General features: G+C 39.0%; 1 protein-coding gene across 5 annotated transcripts in view; it reads right to left on the minus strand.

The window, feature by feature from the left end:
- Window positions 1–14,797: 14,797 nt before the first annotated feature.
- LOC125120356 (collagen alpha-4(VI) chain-like) overlaps window positions 14,798–20,532 on the minus strand; it is a 134,040-nt gene continuing 128,305 nt past the window's right edge. For 4 of the 5 annotated variants that reach the window (XM_047768426.1, XM_047768449.1, XM_047768419.1 and 1 more), the window contains one exon: window positions 14,798–15,426. In XM_047768426.1, the coding sequence (XP_047624382.1) occupies window positions 15,161–15,426 (266 nt within the window). In that variant the 3' untranslated portion in view covers window positions 14,798–15,160. Of the gene's footprint in view, window positions 15,427–16,963; window positions 17,207–20,532 lie in introns of those variants that run through there. The other variant, XM_047768436.1, reaches the window with a different exon arrangement.

Consider the following 20,532-nt stretch of genomic DNA (forward strand, 5'->3'; position numbering starts at 1 on the left):
TTGACCATAGATTAAAATGCAAACAAAGGTTTGAAGGCAATCTGGAAGCTGGAAATAGAGAAACTTTCCAAGTACATTGATTTCTTCAAATTTCATAGTCCAAAGCTAATGAATACCATATGAATGGGAAAGTTATTTTTTAATGAGGATTAAAATCCTTTTTTTAAGGATTGTCAAAGTTATGAAGATACCCATGTGGAAAAATAAAAGCAGATTATGAAACATCCAAATTCATAGATAGAGAAAAAACTTTCAAAGCAAAACAAAAAATCCTGATCATAAAACAAAAAAATCCTTTTTAAAAATTGAAGATAATGTTAAATGAGAAAAAACAATGTTTAAAAAAGGAAAGATTGATCAATAAAACCAGAGTCTGATTCTTTTACAACAATAATAAAATCAACAAAAATTTTGTCACTCTGATAACTAAAAGACCATACTGATAAATTTTGAGTTGAGAGAGCGAGGCTACACATAGGAATGTGGTCAGAAATTATAGATTACTATAAATGGCTTCTTTCAATAAATGCTAACATCAACCAAAAAGAAAGGTTACACAGACACATGTAAATTCCCAAAATAATCTTTAATAGGGAGAAAATTTAATAAACCAATAATACTAAAATAAACTGCATAAGCTCCCAAAATGTATCCCTAAAATAACCACCACATCCAGATAGTACTATAAATGAGTTGAATTAATCATTAGAAAATTCCTATATTATGTTGATTGTTCAAGAGCTTGGAAAATTATAGAAACTAATGTATTCTACAATGCTAACAAAAAACATTGAGTTTTTTAAAAACAGGAAGTTGAGAAAAGGAAGAAAGGGAGGGAGAAAGCAAGGGATGGAGGGGGATGGAGGGAGATAGAGAGAAGTGAAGTGGGAAGCAATGAAACTTTTATAGGTCATTTTTATTTATAAATGTTGGGTTTTGTTGTAAAAGGCAGTTAATGTGTTGACGGTCAGATTCCTTCTGAGACAGCCTGGGACCTGGGACCCAGGAGCCTCTGCTACAGTGCTTGCGCTGGACAAACAGCTCATCGAGCAGCAAAATACAAATAAATTGTATGGGACTGAAAATAACTGTGTACATGTGAAGTTGGGGCAAATTATGGGCAATAAAATACAAAATGCTATGCATGCCCTCTGCTCACAACATCACCAAAGAGGTGGGACACCTAAGTCATCCTTCTAGCCCAACCTCTGGCCCTGCTCCAACCCTCACCTCATACAAGGAACTAGCAACCCCTGCTCCACCACCCACAGTAAGCGAGCAAGCAGTGAAATTGTTGCTTGTTTTCATTCTCACCTGCAGAAGGGGCTCCGAATAAAGTCTTGCCTGAATTTCTTATCTGGCCTCTTATCAATTTCTATTGACTATGGAAGACCAAGAACCCAGAGCAGTAATTCTCCCTTTTGGACTCTGTTAAGGTAAATAGCCCAATCCAGAGCTTGCAAGCTCTACTCTTTATTTATGGCTACTCTGTAGTCAGCTGTGTGCCTCAACTGAGTCCAGTCCAGGACTGAGATATCCTTAAAGATACCTCATAAGGACTTTGTGTCTTCGGAAAATTCTATTAAGCTCATAAACACACAGTAACCTTTCTGCATCTATCTTCATGGGCTATGTCAACCAAGATTAGTATCAACTCAAAGGCTTGAGAGATCACTAGAGATTTCTGAAGGGATCCTTCTCTGCACTTCTCCCCTCTGTTTCTCTAATGCACCCCAGAGCCACCTCAGAAACTCACTGGTCTCTGGGATCCACTTTCCTGTGCTACACTGTGGAAAAGGCTCCATGCTGACAGCCAGAGCAAATGTAGTAGTCACATGTTTCCCTTCCTCTTGAGGACTACAGCTGTGTGTACTGTTTAATGATTGAAAATAGCTGTTGCTTATGTTTTGAAAAGTTTTATGGTTGTTTACAGAAAGAGAATGGTACAACCTCTGTTACTCTATCATGGTCAGAAACAGAAGCCATGGTTTGATTTATTAAAGTCTTAAAACTTGAATGTAACACAAGACTAGGAAAGTGAATAAAAGAATAAAATAAAAGAATAAAAAAAGAATAGGAAAGTGAACAAAAGCAAAGAAATTGATGAATATGAAGTCAGCTACTTCCTTGGCATAAAAAGTATTCCTTAAAATAAATATTCCCTTAAATTTAAAAAAAAAGCACATAGTGATAAAAAAATTACAAGATTATCAGCAGTAAATTATTTTTCTTTTTTTTAAATTTTTATTTCTTTATATATATATTTTTTTCTACTGCACAGCATGTTGACCAAGTTACACACACATGATTGGATCAGGAAGATGTGGTATATATACACAATGGAATACTACCTGGCCATAAAAAAGTACAAAATAATGCCATTTGCAGCAACATGGATGGAACTAGAGATCTTTATCCTGAGTGAAAGCCAGAAAGAGAAAGAAAAATACCGTATTTTTCTTTTTAACTACGTTACACATTTCCAAATGACATCTTGTGAGACAAATGATGAGAACACTCATACTCTTACAATTTTCCCCACCACTCCTATTCCCATTGGATTTTTATTTTCAAGTTTTATAACATTTACCTTCTGTTTCATCCCTTTCCAATTCTTATACTTTATTATTTCCTTTTTTTGTCTTATTTTATTGGTAAGATTATCTAGTAAAATGATGAAAGAGGCAGTGATAGTGAACATGAATATTTTGTTCCTTACTTAACAGAGGTATTTCTAAAATTTCACCAGTAAGTATTATGTTTGCTATGGTTGTTGGTAGTTCCTCTCATACGTTAAGAAAGCAAGAATTTTTAAAAATTGTAAATGAGTGCCGCATTTTATCAAATGCCTTTTTGTAATTATGAGATAAGCATATCATTTCTAATTGGTTGATACCTTACCATGATGCATTTTATTGATGCCATCCTTGGATTCTAGGGATAAATCCTATTTGAACATGCCATATCTTTTCATATAGAATGAGTCAATTTGTTAATAATGTATTTAAGCTTTTGCAATAATTTTGCTATATTTTATAGTTCTTTTTGCCTTTGATATAAAGCTTATATTAGCCTTATGAAATATTGAGTAATTTTTTTCCTAGAATCAGAATATTTTGGGGTAAGATATGGATTATCTGTTCCTTGAAAGTTTAATAAAATTCACCTATAGGATTCTGATTCAATATATTTTGAATGGAAAGTCTTCTGATTTTAGATTTAATTTAATTAATGTTTTATTGATTTACTTCATTTTTACTATTTCATTTTAAGTCAATTTTATTAAATTCTAAAAAATTATCTTCTTTATCTAAATTTTATAATTTGGAATTCCCACTGTAGCTCAGTGGGTTACGAACCCAACTAGTATCTCTGTGTCAATATGTTTCTGTTTCATAGATAATTTCAATCCCTGGCCTGACTCAGTGTGTTAAGGACAGAGTTGCTGTGAACTGTGGTGTAGGTTACAGATGCAGCTCAGATCCCACAATCCTGTGGCTGTGGCATAGGCCGGCAGCTGCAGCTCTGAATCGACACCTAGTCTGGGAACTTCCATATGCCAAAAATAAATTAATTAAGTAATATACAAATTTAATGATATTGCATTTTGGTATTTTCTTAGGCTTCCTACACCTCAATATTTTATCTGTAATTATGTCTTGTATTTTTTTTGTGATATATTTTTTTTCCAAACCAACCATAGGAATAATTTCAGTTTCAAATGCTCTTCATTTAATACTCCTTCAAATGGTAGGTAAGGCATACTTCCCTTCTCCATGAACCTGGGTATGACCTGGTAACTGCCTTGATAAATAGAATGCAGTGGAAATGATGCTGTGTGGTTTCAAAGGATAAGCAAAACATCTTCTAGCTGAGGCCTTAGACACCATGGAGAGAGCTGAGATTTCCCCACTATGCCCAGTCCATATTCACAACCCATAGAAAATGCAAGCATAATGAACAGTTTTAATACCCCTAGATGTGGAGATCATTTGTTATTCAGTTCTAGTAACTGGAAAACTTCTGAATATTACTTAATGGTATGTGTTTTAGAAAGGTTCTCTTGATTTATATATTTTACCTTTTCATGTTTCATCGTTCTCTACTCTTATTCAGGGAAACTAATTATGTATAAACAAAGTCCTTTTATCTATTATTTTCTAATTCTTTAAAACTTTTTTTTACTTTATTTTTCTGTTTTCTGAAACCTATCTTTTATCTTTGTATTTTTAGTAAAGTTTCTGTTTTTTTATACTGCTTCTAATATGATTATCATTACATAATGGCTTCAGTCTCCTCTTTAAGTTTTTCCCTGAGTTCTTCCAGCTCATTTGTTCTCTCTTTTTAGCATTTTTCCCTATCTTCTGTGCACCCTTGCTTCTTTAAGCTCGTGGTACCAAAAAGTTATATTTCTTTTAATTCATCTTTCTTAATGTGTTTGGTTTAAAGGAAAGTATTTGTTCACTATTTTCTTCTGATCTGCAAAATCATCATTCTGTTATTTTTCTTACAGTATTTTTATCTTTCAATATTCTTCTCATAGTTTTCAGCTGGTATTTTTACAAATATTGGTCATCTTTTTATGGGAGCCAGTCTTTCTTGGTCAGTTATTGAATAAAATATTGAACAGATACTTTCCTTAAAATAAAATAAAGAATATGAATCAAAGGAAAAATGGGCTTTTTTTGCACTCAGAGAGGCAGGGATACAAAGAAGATAGGAAAAATGCTAAAAAGAAAGGGAAAATTAAGCTGCAAGAGCTCAAAAGAAAAAGAAGGAAGGAAGGAAGAAAAAGGAAAGAAAAAGAGAAAGAAATCAAGAAATCAAGAAAGAAAAGAAAGAGAAAAGGGAGAGAGGGGAAGAAAAGAGAGAAAGGGAAAAGAGAAGGAAGGAAGGATATGGTAACAGACATCAGGCTAAGTGAGCTGGTCCAGCTGACAGCTAGGGCTTAGATTTATTGCCCTAAACATTCTCCCAGCAACTTTCTGCTTTAGAGCTTTTCTCCTTCCACTCAACTATCAGTAATACATGGTTCTCAGTGAAGAAGTATCACAGATTCATCACGTGGTCATTTTGTGCTTCCTTCCCATTAAAGACTTTGCCCCTTAAAATTCATCCTGTTTGCTGCCACTTTGCTTCACACAGGATGGTATGCCTTCAACCTTTCTTTAAGCCTGGAATTTCTTACTACTACTTAGCATCAAATGGGGCTCAAGAAAATGCTGGCAAACCATCTTCTCTGGATTGCTAGTAGTCATGGGGAATTCTATGTACAATTAAGTGTGCAGAAACATCTTTGTTCATTCAACAAATATTTATTGAATTGTCACCATTTCTCAGCACTATTCTAAGCCTTTGAAATATTTCAGTGAACAAAAGAAGCAACACCCCCTGCCCTTGTAGAGTTTATATTATTGAGGGGAAATGGGAACATCAGACAATAAAGCATAAATATTATAACTTGCTATAAATTATAGAATGTGACAAAAGGTGATAAACGCTTGGGGGCAGAAAGGGTGAATCAGCAATGATAGGGGATAAATAGGTTGCAATTTAAAATAGATTGAAATAGATTTCACTGCATTTGACAGCTATTCTTTTTTTTTTTCCTGTGCTCATGGGATATAGAAGTTCTTGGGCCAGGGATGAAACCTGTGCCATAGTAGTGACCCAAGCCACTTTAGTGACAACATTGGATCCTTAATCTGCTGCACCACAAGGGAACTCCCTGGCAGCTATTCCTTATAGAATGCAGTTTGGGATTTTCTTCTCCTATAGTCTTTTTTCTGGGTTTTCGGTTGTGTCAGAGAGGAAAATACAGTTTATCTTCATTTGGATAATCTTAACGGGAAGTTTTCTTCATCTCTATTTGCATAAATATACTTATGTCATTAATTATGATAAATTTGCAGAAAGGAAGCGTACCTTTCTGTTTTTCTACTTTAGCTTTATTCTGTCCAAATCAATAGTGGAGAAATTCTTAAAATCCAACCATTCTTTCTTTATCCTGAATCCAACCTGAATCCAAAAACGACATCATGACTCACATAACTATTGTCAGCCCCCTTGAGGCTTAGTTAATTTATGGCAAATGTTTTGAGTTTATTTTCATGGTTTTCCTTGGAAAAGTACATTCTAACATCATGTGGAGTCAGGGGTTGAGGGAGACCCATGAGAAAACAACATTCTTTTCTCCTCTCCTCCTACCTAGGTATGTAGTTATAGTTAAAAGAATGCTTGTATTTTATTAAGATATGCTGTCAATATTTCAAGATAAAAGCTACCCTATTACACTTGTCAGCTGAAGAATAGACGGCTTTCTACAAGAAATCTGGAGAAGGGGCAACCAGTGTAGTATGCAGCATAGACTCTAGTTTTGATTATTCTGAGACAGAGTGTTAAATGCTGCCTCCTGGGCTCTAGTCCTCATTTTGCCCCCAGTAAAACTTAACTCTTGACTTTTGGGTTGTGTATATTTTTTAAGTTGACACTAGTGGTAGATTTTGGATGACACCACCAACAGAAGGGACCTGGAAGTGAGCAAGACCCCAGTGCTCTATGTTGTGTGCTAATATCAAAAAAAAAACCAGGAAGAGAATTCTTATTTTCTGGGTGGTTTAGCTGGAAAGATATGACCAAGGAACCTTGGGCTGCTTGTTCAAGATTCCTTTAAAAACTAAATACAGAACTATCATATGATCCAGCAATCCCACTCCTGAGCATAGATATGGAAAAAAAATTTTTAAAGATACATGCATCCCAATGTTCACAGCAGCACTATTCACAATAGCCAAGTCACGGAGACAACATAAATATCCATTGACAGATGAATGGATAAAGAAGATATTACTAGGCTATAAAAAAGAATGAAATAATGCCATTTTCAGCAACATGGATGGACTTAGAGACTATCATACTGAGTAAAGTAAGTCAGAGAAAAACAAATACCATGTGATACCACTTATATGTGGAATCAATAAAAATGATACAAATCAACTTATTTACAAAATAAATAGACTCAAAGATTTCAAAATCACACTTATGGTTACCAAAGGGGAAATGTAAGGGGGATAAATTAAGAAGTTAGGATTAACATATACACACTACTATAAATAAAATAGGTAAGTAACAAGGACCTACTTACAGCACAGAGAAAACTACACAATACTCTGTAATAACATATATGGGAAAAGAATCTGAAAAAGAATGAATATATGTATATGTATAACCGAATCATTTTGCTGTACACGGGAATCTAACACAACATGGTAAATCATCTACACTTCAATTAACAAAATAAATCACTGGATACATCTACGTGTGGAAGGATTCAAATTGTTCCTCAACAGAGGAAATCTCCAACGAAGGCTGAGTTCTGAGGGTTATCAACAGCACTCATGGAAGTTAGAGGGCTAGCCCTTCATTCCTGAAGGGGGATGTGAGTGACATATCCCAGCCTCCACCACATCTCCATCCTATCTTCAATGGGAACTGCTCCTGTGCCTTTTTTCTGGTTTCACTTATGTAAGGGATAAAATATATAATTTAATTTTGCCTGTTTTTTAAAAATTTATTTTACTGAAGTATAGTTAACTCACAATGTTGTGCTAATTTCTTCTATACAGTAAAGTGATTCAGTCATACATTTATATACTTTTCCACTATGGTTTATTCCAAGATATTGGATATAGTTCCCTGTGCTATACAGTAAGACCTGTGGTCTATCCATTCTATATATAATAGTTTGCATTGGCTAATCCCAAAATACCAATCCATCCCTCCCCTTCATCCCCTTTGGCAACCACAAGTCTGTTCTATCTGTGAGTCTGTTTCTGCTTCATAGATATGTTCATTTGTGTCGTATTTTAGATTCCACATATAAGTGATATCATATGAGTCTGGTCTTTGACTCACTTCACTTAGTATGATAATTACTTAGTCCATCCATATTGCTGCAAATGGAATTATTTCAATCTTTTTATGGCTGAGTAATACTCCATTGTATATATGTACCACATCTTCTTTATCCATTCATTCATCTGTCAGTGGGCACTTACATTGCTTTAGTGTCTTGGCTACTATAAATAGTGCTGCAGTTAACATAGTGAGCATTTGTCTTTTCAAATTTTTGAAGCTTAGATAAATGGAATCCTACTGTGTGCATGTTTTTGTATCTTTCTCTCAAAAATATTTTTTAACATAGCTGTGTTGCTGAGTCAATTCAGCTTAATTCATTCATTTGCATTGTTGTATACCTTGTTTTACCTCAAGGAATATACTTCAGCATATTCACCCATTTCGCTATTAACAGGCATGTGGGTTGTTCATGACTTTGGGGTTTTAAATTATGCTCTGAACATTGCTCATGAATGTGTACATATCCTGGTGATCATGCACTTTCGAGTTTCTAGGGAATATGCTTAGGAGTAGAATTGCTGGTTCAGCCTACTTTTGTTTCAATTTTACTAGAAAATACCAAAATGCTTTCTTTTTTTAATTTTTTTATTGTTATTTCCGCAATACAGGTTTTTTCCTACTGTACAGCATCGTGACCCATTTACACATATATGTATACATTCTTTTTTCTCCCATAATGTTCACTGCCAGCCATATTTGAGAGTTCCCATTCCCATCATTGAGGATGATCTTGGTAATGTTTCAGTAAGCCCTCCACCCCACTAAATCTCAGTGGCTTACACAAAGATATTTTAAATAATCATGTTTCACATCCATCATGGGAAGCTGTTGCATGATCATGGCAGGAATCTGGCTGATGCACATGTTCTAAGTGTAATATCGTGTTATCATGGAACTTTTTTAATTTTCTAGATCTGCATTCCTATTATTTACCAATAGAGACTATATTATTTCTTCCTTTCCAATTATTTTCTTCTAAATGCTTTCTGGCACATATATATCATGGAATACTACTCAGCCATAAAAAAGAACAAAATAATGCCATTTATAACAACATGGATACAACTAGAGATTCTTATACTAAGTGAAGTAAGTCAGAAAGAGAAAGACAAATACCACATGATATCACTTATACATGGAATCTAAAATATGGCACAGGAGTTCCCATCATTGCTCAGTGGTAATAAACCAGACTAGTATCTATGTGAGTATGTTTCTGTTTCATAGATAAGTTCAATCCCTGGGCTAATTCAATGAGCTAAGGATCTGGCATTGCCAGGAGCTATGGTGTAGGTCGCAGACACGGAGTTGGATCCCACGTTGCTGTGGCTGTGGTGTAGGCGAGCAGCTACAGCTCTGATTTGACCCCTAGCCTGGGAACTTCCATATTACACAGGTGTGGCCATAAATTAATTAATTAATTAATTTAATATGGCACAAATGAACCTATCTACAAAACAGAAACAGACTCATGGATATAGCAGACTTGTGGTTGCCAAGGGGGAGGAAGTAGGATGGACCAGGAGTTTGGAGTTGGTAGATACAAACTATTACATTTAGAATGGATAAGCAATGAGGTCCTACTGTATAGCACAGGGAACTATGTCCAATCTCTTGGGATAGAACATGATGGCAGATAGTATGAGAAAAAGGGTGTGTGTGTATGTATGTATATATATATATATGAATGACTGGGTCACTATGGTAGACAGCAGAAATTGACACAACATTGTAAATCAGCTATATTCTAATAAAAATAAAATTTAAAGTAAAATTAAAAAAGAAACCCACTCATTGGAATAAATAAATTAATCATAAATAAAATAAATAACCTAGGCTTTCTCTAATTGAATTGCACTGGTGTTTCATATATTTTGAGCCTATATTGTTAGATGCATACGAATACATAACTTTTTATCATTAAGCAGTGACCTGAGGCCAGCCAACTTCCCCAGATTGGCAGCTCACAGTGGACACATGACCAAATTCAGCCACAACTTTTGTCAAATAATCACCCCAAACTTAGTGTTTTAAAACAACCATTTACGTAGTTCATTAATTTGTGTTGGACTCAGCTGGGTGGGTTCTCTTTGTCCTCACCTGAGCTTGATTCTTTTGGCTGCTGAAGATGAGAGAGGGGATTTTTTTTAAGGAAAGGTTTAGTTTGTGTGCAGAATTTAGAGAGATTATGGAGGGGCAAGAGGGGTTTCTCTCACCTCCAGTTTCCTCAGCCAGAAAAGACTGAGGCTCAAAACAAGGGACTCACTTGTGTAAGGTCATCAGGGAGGCTGGGGAGGGAGCTTTGTGCAAAATTCAGGTGCCTCAGGCTTTGGGATTCCCATAACATAATGGTCCCAGCAGGGAATCTCAAGATGTATTAAATATAAACCTTTGGATTAGCAAATGCAAACATATATATATATAATATATATGTATATAACAAAGGGAACTATATACAATATACTGTGATAGGAGTTCCTATTATGGCACAACCTGTTAGGAAACCGACTAGTACCCATGAAGATGCAGGTTTGATTCCTGGCTTCACTCAGTGGGTTAAGGATCCGGTGTTGCCATGAGCTGTGGTGTAGGTCGCAGATGCAGCTCAGATCCCACATTGCTGCAGCTGAGGCAAAGGCCAACAACTATGGTTCCCATTTGACTAGGAACTTCCATATGCCCTGGGTATGGTCCTTAAAAAAAAATCCTGTGATAAACCATAAGGGAGAAGAATATGAAAAAAAAATGTATATATATGTATAACTGAGTCACTTTGCTATACAGTAGAAATCAACACATTGTAGATCAAATATACTTCAAAAAAGTTTTAATTATCAAGAATATATATATATATATATATATATATATATATATACACACACACAAAGACACATATATACATACCTTTGGGATTATTCAAAAATTAAAGGAATAATCCACCAAGGGATCACAAGATGGCAAAAATAAAAGGAGAAACACTGGGAAAGTACTCAGTCAGCAAGACATCCAATCTGGAGCACTTAGGAAAAAGGCTTGGACTCATTTATACACTTTAATAGATGGCTAGGAACCAGGTTTGGAGCCTACTATCCTAAACCCCCCAATTTTCTAGACTCAACAAAATCCTTTATATGATTGAAAGTGAAAAGTCAGTTCACACAATGATACCCTGAACTTTGCAGAGCAGATGACAAATCAGTTCCAAACACATTTTAATTCTAACTTTTGGCCACCAACTGATTCACTGCATGAAATTCAACATCACTTGAACTTTCTGTGTCTTAATATCTTCTTCAGAAAAATGCCTAACCCCAAAGCAGTGCATGGTGTTGGCTAATGAACTAACAGATCCAAAGGAGAAATTTAAAACACATAAGCCTTTTTCCACTTGGCTGATGGGGCAGTGATGCCCTGGTGTTTGAAACAAAGGCAGAACATCTACAACACAGAGTTTTTCTAGAGCAAGAGGCAGGGAAGGAAAGAAAGAGCCAAGTATTGTTGGGGGAGTATTTCTAACACTATTTGAAGACAGGCAGAGAGTTTAAAAATCAGAAGCGTTGAGCTGCACCTTGCAGGCCTGAAAGCCCTGAACTTGCCCAGCCTCAAGGCCAAAGAGCCTGGAGTCGGCAACAGAGACATTGGTGGTTTCATGGACAGGAGAACATATATGTCTGATGCAAGGTGCTAGAGCAACACCCCACCTTGTGCAGCAGAGGGTAAGGGGACAAGGGAGGGCAGGAGGAGGCAGCAGTCTTTGCTCCCTAGGGAAGGGGAAGGTTGCCAGTTACAGAGGGAACTGACATCCAATTGGCTCACAGGTTACCAAGGAAACAGCAGAAGGGCACACCCCTCACTAATCATGGTGGAGAGTCTGATCTAAAGATTAGAAACATCACTGGCTAGGCCTGGGGCAAGTATGTAGGAAGGTCAGCCATGTGAGTGGGAGAGGTGATGCAGGCGCTGATCAAGCAGGTGTACAGAGAACAAGAGAGCAGCCCTCTTGGGTGGCCTGACCACACAAGAACCACGAGGAAATGTGTCAGCCCTGTACATGATAGTCAATTTCAAGGTAAAAATGCTCAAGGTCTTAGGAGACAAATGGGCAAATGGTATAAATACGATGCAAAAGAGACCAAAAAAAAGCACATACAGGAAACCTATGATATAATGACGAATTCTTTCTTGAAAAGGGATAATCAGGGATATTTTCACAGAGACAGTGAATGCTGAGTTGGATTTAACAAGATAACAGACCTAAAACATAGTAGATGCCTGTTAAATAGTTTTCAAATAAGTGAATTAAAGCCATAGAAGTACCAGCAAGAGCCAGAGCATGGATGGATGGAATATGGAATTTCCATATTTCCATTGTAGGAAACGATAGTAACTTATTTAGTATCATTGTTCAAGTGAAAATCTAGAGAGAAAGGACCTCTTCCATCTTTGGGAGACTGCAGATGGATACCAAGACCAGGTCTCTGGGGGCTTGCATACCATACTTATGTTTATGAATCTTTCTTGTTGGATTTGGTCACTTATGGAAATTTGGATGCAAAGCACATTGCAGGTAGAGGCACAGTGATGCGCCAGGGATGAACCATCAGATCCCCCTTCAGTGAAGGAACTGCTGCCCCAGCTGCTGGGCCCCTGCAGGGTTGGCCATCCCTGCAGAGTTGCCTGACCCATGCTCATCCTCTTTTGGGGGCAGCCCCCATCCAATGGCCATGGGGGCAGGGGATACATGTCCAAATATTTGGCACCCCCCAGGACAACTCTGACAGCTCTTTGAGCTCCAGAGCTCTCTGTGGCGTTGGCCAGGCTGTCATTAGGATGTCCTGATCACAATCCAACTTCTCTTTTTCTCTCCCGGCCTTATGGCCATACCAGAATCACCAGAAGCACCTGAGGCAGAGAGCAAGGTAGAATTCCTTTATGTCAGGCAGGAAATTCCATCTTTCTGTCTCAGCCCCTCTTCCTTCCCCTGCGGCTCTAACCTTCAAGATCATCTGGTGGCAGCTCATGTTTTGGAATAAGTGGAGTCAAGCAAAAGGAAGCCTAGTTTGGGGATCAAAAGGAGTTCAAGGCCAGTTTCTGTTGTGTCTAGGACAAGCCATTTCACTTCTCTGAGAATGAGAAGAGTAAGAGGAAAAATTGGAATGGATAAGGCTAACATCTGAGATTTAAAAGTGGCAATGAGCAAATACATGAGATAATGTGGGAAAATGCTTCATAAACTGCGTATCCGTCCTTTCCATGAAAACTGTCTAAAACAACAGATCATTGTTTCTACCCCTTGTTCAGGCTGTGTCTATGCCTCAGGGTTTTTCAGGCAAACTTTCTGTGGGGGTCAGAGGAGCTCCAAGAAAGGGTTATACTACTTTAAATGCTGGGAGATCTGCAGGTGGGCCTCTTAAGTGCTCCAAGGATGGGAAAAATCAATACCCTTGAACATGTCCTGTTGTTACTGGATCTCTGCCTATGCATTCCCAACTCCGGGACACGGGAAGGGCAGAGTAGGCATGAGAAATAGAAAACAGATCTCAGCTCAAATCATAGGCCATCCTTAGGATGGGTAAGCTTGACCCCTTTTTGCCCAGGCAGCCAAGGTCATATCTAAAATAGAAATGCCTACCCACCCAGGCAGATGAGCAGCTCTACCTCAAAAGAGGGAACACCTACTGTTTCTTTCCCATCATGCTTTAGCCAAAATTGGTTATGACGTAGTATGTTAAGGCAGACACACAAAAAAAAAGATAGTATTCAAGGTATTAGGAAAAAAAAAAACAGGGTAATACCAAAATGGTTACACCAAAATGGTTACTTTTGGGAGAAAAGATCACAGTTGATCGTTATTTCTTCCATGTGCATTTCAGTGTTTTTTTATTTTGTTACCATAAAGACAGTTATCATTTTGTGACCAGATAAAAATAATTATTGTAACAATATAGTAAAATTTTAATGTTTCTAGGAGCAGGCTTGTTCCCTTTCCATCTGCAGTGGGCTACAAAGAGGAAAAAAGAGATTCTAGAAGTCACAGATTTCATTACTGAACCAAGAACTTGTCAAAAAGCAAGCTCACTCTGGGTCTCTGAGGGCAACCACCAGCTGCTGGTGACCTGTTATGGACTGGATATTTGTGTCCCCCCACAAATTCATATATTGAAGCCCTATCCTCCATTGTGACTGTATTTGTACTTGGAGATATGGCCTTTAGGAAGTAATTAAGGTTAAATGAGGCCATAAGGGTGGGGCCCTGATCCTACAGCATTAGTGTCTTTATAAGAAGAGGCACCAGAAAACAATCTCTGTCTCTGTCTCAGAGGAAAGGCTCTGAGAAGCAGAGAAGGCAGTTGTCGTATAGGCCAGGAAGAGAGCTCTCACCAGGAACCAAATGGCCAACACCCTGATCTCGAACTTACAACCTCCAAAATTGTGAGAAATAAATTTCTGTTGTTTAAGCCACTCACTCTGTGCTATTTTGTTATGGCAGCTTGAGCCAACTAATACATGGTGCTCCAGAGGCCCCACACCAGGAACCCTTAATACTGTGTAGCTCTAGAATTCTGTGCAATTGAGGACAGCTCTAGTCCTGTCCTCAAGATGGGCCCATGTTCAAAGGCCTGGGCAACTAAGCTGTGAGCAAGCGGAAGAGCTTGTAAAACTGTAGTCATCCTCATTATCTACATGGCAACATTTTTCATCCTCAGTGAACCTAGACCTTTTGTTTCACATATGCACTGACAAGGTCAGCCTTCATTTTTGAGTCACCAAGTTTTGAAGGACAGGAGTCACTGCAGTTTATGTCAAACTCACTGCTGTTTCCTCTCTATCAACTGCTACATCACGAAGTATAACAAGATCACAATGAGGATATCTCACATCACACCAAGAATGCCTTTATTAGTAAGGATGAAATTTGCCCTTTTCCAGACCCCCACTTTGACTTATGCTTCCATGTTCTCTTAACTATAAAAAAAGGAAGTTAAGTTACAATTCATTTCCAAATTAGGTTTTACTCACAAAGCCAAGAACATTTTCTTTTTGCTACAATGCCAAGAAAATTTTTGGGTAAGGTGAAGTTTCTTTTACATTCAGTTTGAAATCATTGAAAAACTTTCAGGAAGGTTTCAGTTCTTTTCTGAAATGACTAGAATGCAGTCATCTGGCCCAAGCCCTCACTGAAAGGAAAAACTTCACAGGGTAAGGAGTTTGACCTCTGAGGTTGTAGCCTGGGCTTCATCACTTATGAGCCATGGGGCATGGTCTCGGGCAAGGGCATCTCAGTTTCATCAGTTATTAAAACAGAGGCGGCAGCTCTGTGGCTCTGCCTGCCTCTCTGGGGAGATGGGACACACCAGGTTTCACATTCTTCCTTGGTCTCGAATCGGTTGGCATTGCCCCCACAGCCGCCATACCAGAACTGTCGGCAAGTCTGCTCCTCCTTGTTATAGGACCATTTTAGGACATAATTCTGGCACTCACCTTCCACTGGATCTAGGGAACAAGGATCTGCAACAAAACAAATACAGGCAGAGCTGAACTATCTGCGTCACAGCAGCAAAGAAGCAATAGTTTGGATTCACAAACCTAAAAACTAATCCTAACCTCACCAACACCTGGCTGTGTGGCCTTCAGCAAGTAACTCACGTTCTCTGAACCTCAATTTCCTCCAAATATAAAAACAATATTTAAAAAAGGAAAACTACACCACAAGTTTGTTGTAAGGTGTCACATAACATGTGAAAGGGGCAATACAGTTAGAGCTATTATTTTACACTGAGTATATGACAGATATACCACACAATGTATGAATGAGTGAATGAATAAATCAATAAATCTTTCCTCAATAAAATGCTAGCAAACCAAATTCAACAGCACATTAAAAGGATCATATGCCATGATCAGGTGGGATTTATCTCTGAGATGCAAGGATAGTTCGACATATACAAATCACCAATTAACAGAATAAAAGATAAAAACCATAGCAGATAGATGCAAACTATTACATTTAGAATGGATAAGCAATGAGGTTACTGTACAGCACAGGGAACTATATCCAGTGTCTTGGGATAGACCATGATGGAAGATAACATAAGAAAAAGTGTGTGTGTGTGTGAGAGAGAGAGAGAGAGAGAGACTTGGTCACTATAAAGCAACTATACTCTAATAAAAATAAAATTTGAAAAAAATATGGTCATCTCAACACATAAAGAAAAAGCATTTGACAAAATTCAAGAGAACTCCTTACTGGCTTATTATGCTTATTTCCCTCTTTTTTTTCAAACCATCTCAAACCCTTGCCAAATCTCCAAACCTTCCAGCCTTCGAATGGCCCAAGCAAATCCAGCTAATTTATTATTTACTGTACCCTGACACTTGCCCAAGAAGTTAAGGCATCTATTAAAAGAAAAACACGATGTTCTTGGAAAATGGAAAATAGCATTGAGAATCATGGGGAGTTCCCATGTGGCTCAGTGGTAACAAACACTACTAGTATCCATGAAGATGTGGGTTTGATCCCTGGCCTCAAAACTCAGTGTTGTCTGGTGTTGCTGTAAGCTCTGGCGTAGGTCACAGACGCAGCTCAGGTCCTGCATTGCTGTGGCCGTCGTATAGGCCAGCAGCTGCAGCTCTGATTCAGCCCCTAGCCTGGGAACTTCCATAGGCCTCACCTGCAGCCCTAAAAAGCAAAATAAATAAATAATCAACAAGTTACAATAAAAGCGAGCTCTGGGAGTGCCTATTTTAAATTTTCAGTCACACATGAATTTTCCCAAGTCTGTAACCTTTGGCATCTAGGGAGAATAGATTTCCTTGGGCACACTTTATATCAGGGAAAAAATATTCTTGTGTCAGGTCAGCCCTACAGCACAAAATGATGGTATCCACCAAATGAATTTCCCCTGGACCTTCCAAGCACTCCCAAATAAAGAAGATATTATTGGGAGTTCTCTTATGGCGCAGCAGGCTAAGGATTGGTGCGTTGCCACTGCAGTGGCTTAGGTTGCTGCCACGTCATGGGTTCAATCCCTGACCTGGGAACTTCCATGCTGTGGGCACAGTCCAAAAAGAAAAGGATATTGTTTTCATAAATCAATTCATAGTCTTTTCCTAGGAAGCTACAATTCATAGTCTGTTCCTAGGAAGCTGCTTGCTCACCTCCCTCTAGCATAATCTTGAATAAGTGACCAGATGTCTTGGACCTCAGAGAATGAGATCCATTCATAGGAACTGTCTTGTACCTCAAACAAGCACATCAGAATTGGCCTATTTCATGATTCCATGGAGGCTGTAACACAGGAAGCAACAAAGGCATGGGCAGAAGAAGCCAGAACAAACACTTCTTCAAAAAAAATGTGAACAAAAAAAAACAAAACAAAAAAAAACAAAACAAACAAACAAACAAACAAAAAAACTCCAGGGTGAACTTTTCACTGTACTCTGCGGGTTCAACAAATAGATTTGGGGCTCAGCAACCAGCTGACACTTACCCTGGCCAATCCATTTGGAATTGTTTAAACTGATTCCAAACAGATTCATTTAAACAAACCATTCACTTTTCCTAGCGGCACTTTGTGGCTTTGGTCTTTAGGAGGCCCACCCTTGCCTTGAACCTGGGAGCCCATCAGACAGTGGTTGTTTCTTTTAAGATTATACTTCTTAGGGCCGCACTGTCCGGTAGAATGTTCTTCCCTGAGGAAAACGCTCTATATCTGCCCTGTCCAATACAGTAGCCACTGCCCAGGTGGCTGCTGGGCATCAGAAACGTGGCTATTGCAAAAAAGGAACTAAATTTTTCATTTGATTCCATTCTAAATTATTGACCAGAAAATGGAAATAGCTTATATGGTACAGCTATAGGTGAGTAAAACCTCATTGCTTTAAACCAATTATTTCTAAGAAAACTTAGAAACCTAACGCCCAGGAAGCCTCAGACTCTTTAATTTTTTCCTATCGGTATGAAAACGTGCCAGGGGCTATTTCACCCATGAAATTATTGACAGCCTCCAATTTTACATGTGGTGTTAATTTTCCCATGAGTAATAACTTTCAACTTCTCAGAAGAACCCAGCAGCAGCAGTCAGTTTTACTGAAACAAGTCCACAGAATCCAAGAAGGGAAGAAAGAAGAGGGAAGAGAGAGGAGATGGCTGGAAAGGTATGGAGAGCAGTGACAGGGAAAGTGCAATTTTGCTGAGACCAGCTGTCTCCTGATGTACAAGTTTTACCATGTAACCCTACTGGGAGAAGAAAATCACAAAATAGATCTGTACATTCTGGAGATTACCCTGAAATTGAAATCAGACCAAGATCAGCCTGGGTGCTGGGAAGAGAGACGATGTTCATTTAATTCTTCACAAATAGATGCAGCAAAGGCGCCAGAGCTCTGGCAGAACTTGGCCCGAGATGCAGGGGCGCAGAAAGGCTCTGGATGCTTAGTAAGAGCCCTCTCCCAGAGACATAGAGGGCTCCAAGTCTGGGTAACACCAGCATGAGCAGTAAAAGATGAGCAGATGCAGTCCAAGTAGATGCTGAGGAGAGGATATGGAGATGAGCAGGTAAGGGAGCAATGCCATGGAGACATAATAAAGAACAGGGTAGGAGAGCTGCTGCAATAGCACCAAAAATGTACACAGGGCAGTGGTGGCTAGTGAGACTCTGAGGACCATGCAGAAGCCTGTGTACCCCACTTGGGTTCCTGGACATGATCTTATGACAATGGGGGACCATAGAAGAGAAATGACTGGGCCAGATATTCATTTTAGAAAAAACAATTTGATCTTCAGAATGCAATTGGGGGGAAAGGACAAATGGGAAGAAATAAGACCAGTCAGAGGACACTGAGATTACACTCGAGGTGGAAGCCTGGGTACAGAGAGGGAAGATGTGGAGGAGAAGAGGGTGGGTCTGAAGGATGCTGAGGAGAGCCACGCCAAGATCTGGTACCCAGCTAGGAGTAGAGGTGGGGAGCAAAGAACAGCTAGTGATGGGTGGGTATGGCTTTCCATGCCTGGGCCAGTGTAGTTCCTTGCAGTAAAGGAATAAGTGGGGAGAAGGTTCAATGAGAAAGACAACGCCTGTCTGCTTAACTGGGTTTGAGAGGACTGTGGGCATGTCCAATGATGCAGTCAGCAGAGTGGCTAAATATCCTGGTCTGCAGCTTAGAAGAGAGTTACAGGCAAAAGATATGGATCTGGAGTTGGAGTTGTTTCTACAGAGGGGAGAGCTGAAGTCACAGTAGGAATGCCCGATAGTGTGTGTAGACAGCTTTGAGATCTAAGACAGGACCTGGGGAAGGCACTGCGGATTCACCAGGAAATTAATGAAGCCTAAGCCGAAGCTGTTGAAGGGCTCCTTATGTGGGTAAGCCTCTTCTAAATAAATATCTACTTTTGCCCTTAATTTCAATGTTTGTATTCTTTAAGAGGGTCCTCTAAATTGTACAAACTTCTGGCTCCATAAAACCTGGATCCTCCTGTTAAGGATGGACCTGGGGAAAGATGGGCTGATCAGAAGGAGATTAAAAGATAAGGATGTTGTCTCTGAAGCCAAGACAGGAGCTGGCTTGAGGAGGGAGCCAGCGGGTCACAGTGGCCCCAACCTGAGGCACTCAAGGCATGAGGTCTCCCAGGGCCCTTTGGTCCTTTTGGTGTTCAGCACACCCTCAAAGACAGGGACAGCTCTTTCCCCTGACTGGAGGGCAGAGAGGAAGGCTGTGAGTGACATGGGGACTTGCAGGAGGTTGCACCTGGCCACCTTTATTTCTTCTGCAAGCAAAAACATAAGGGCATCTGCTGAGGGGAAAAGACATGAGGGAAGGAGCGTGAAGAGGTGGTGAAGGCTCAGGATGGCCTTGGGGGTGCAACAGGAGAGCATGGGCAATTCTGGAAACCTTCAAGCTTCTGTGAATAAGATTGATTAGGTCACCAGGAAGCTCTCTTCCATCCCTTTCACCTTAATTTTGTAAGAAAAGAGTCCTCAGGGCCGTGCTTCTCACATCTGGTTGCCCAGTGGAATCACACCCAGAACCTGACTGAATTGGGCTGAGATGAATTCTGAGCACTGAGGGTCTTTAAAGATTCCCAAATGATTCTAATTTATAGCCAAGACTGAAAAAAAAATCACTGCCTTAGTAATCCTTAGCAGATATTACATACCAAAAAAATAAATAAATAAATAACAATCAATAAGAAATGTTTTTCTACACTTAATGTTTAGCCTAAGGGGTAAAATGTTACTGTCCCTGCTAGGAATGCCTATTCCTGCGTCTATCTGATGTTTGCTTTGGAATCTAAGAGACTGGACACTTCAGCATCTTAACAGCTAACCTGCATGCTTCCTGTGTAGCAAACATATGAATTTTCAAGTTCATTCTCAAAACAACCCCATGAGGTAGGTATTCACATAATCCCCACTTTACTGATCAGAAAACTGAGCCACAACAAAAGTAACTAACTTTCCCATGGCCACCCAGCTAGCAGCACCAGACCATCTAAGTACATTCAAAACCTCTGGGCAGTGACCTCTCACTTAATATAAGCAGGACTGACCACACCACTCACTAGAAACTCTCTCAGCTCTCTTCCTTCTACCCTTTTAAAACTTCAGAGTCAAA

The sequence above is a fragment of the Phacochoerus africanus genome, chromosome 1 (assembly GCF_016906955.1).
Source record: "Phacochoerus africanus isolate WHEZ1 chromosome 1, ROS_Pafr_v1, whole genome shotgun sequence".
Taxonomy (NCBI): domain Eukaryota; kingdom Metazoa; phylum Chordata; class Mammalia; order Artiodactyla; family Suidae; genus Phacochoerus; species Phacochoerus africanus.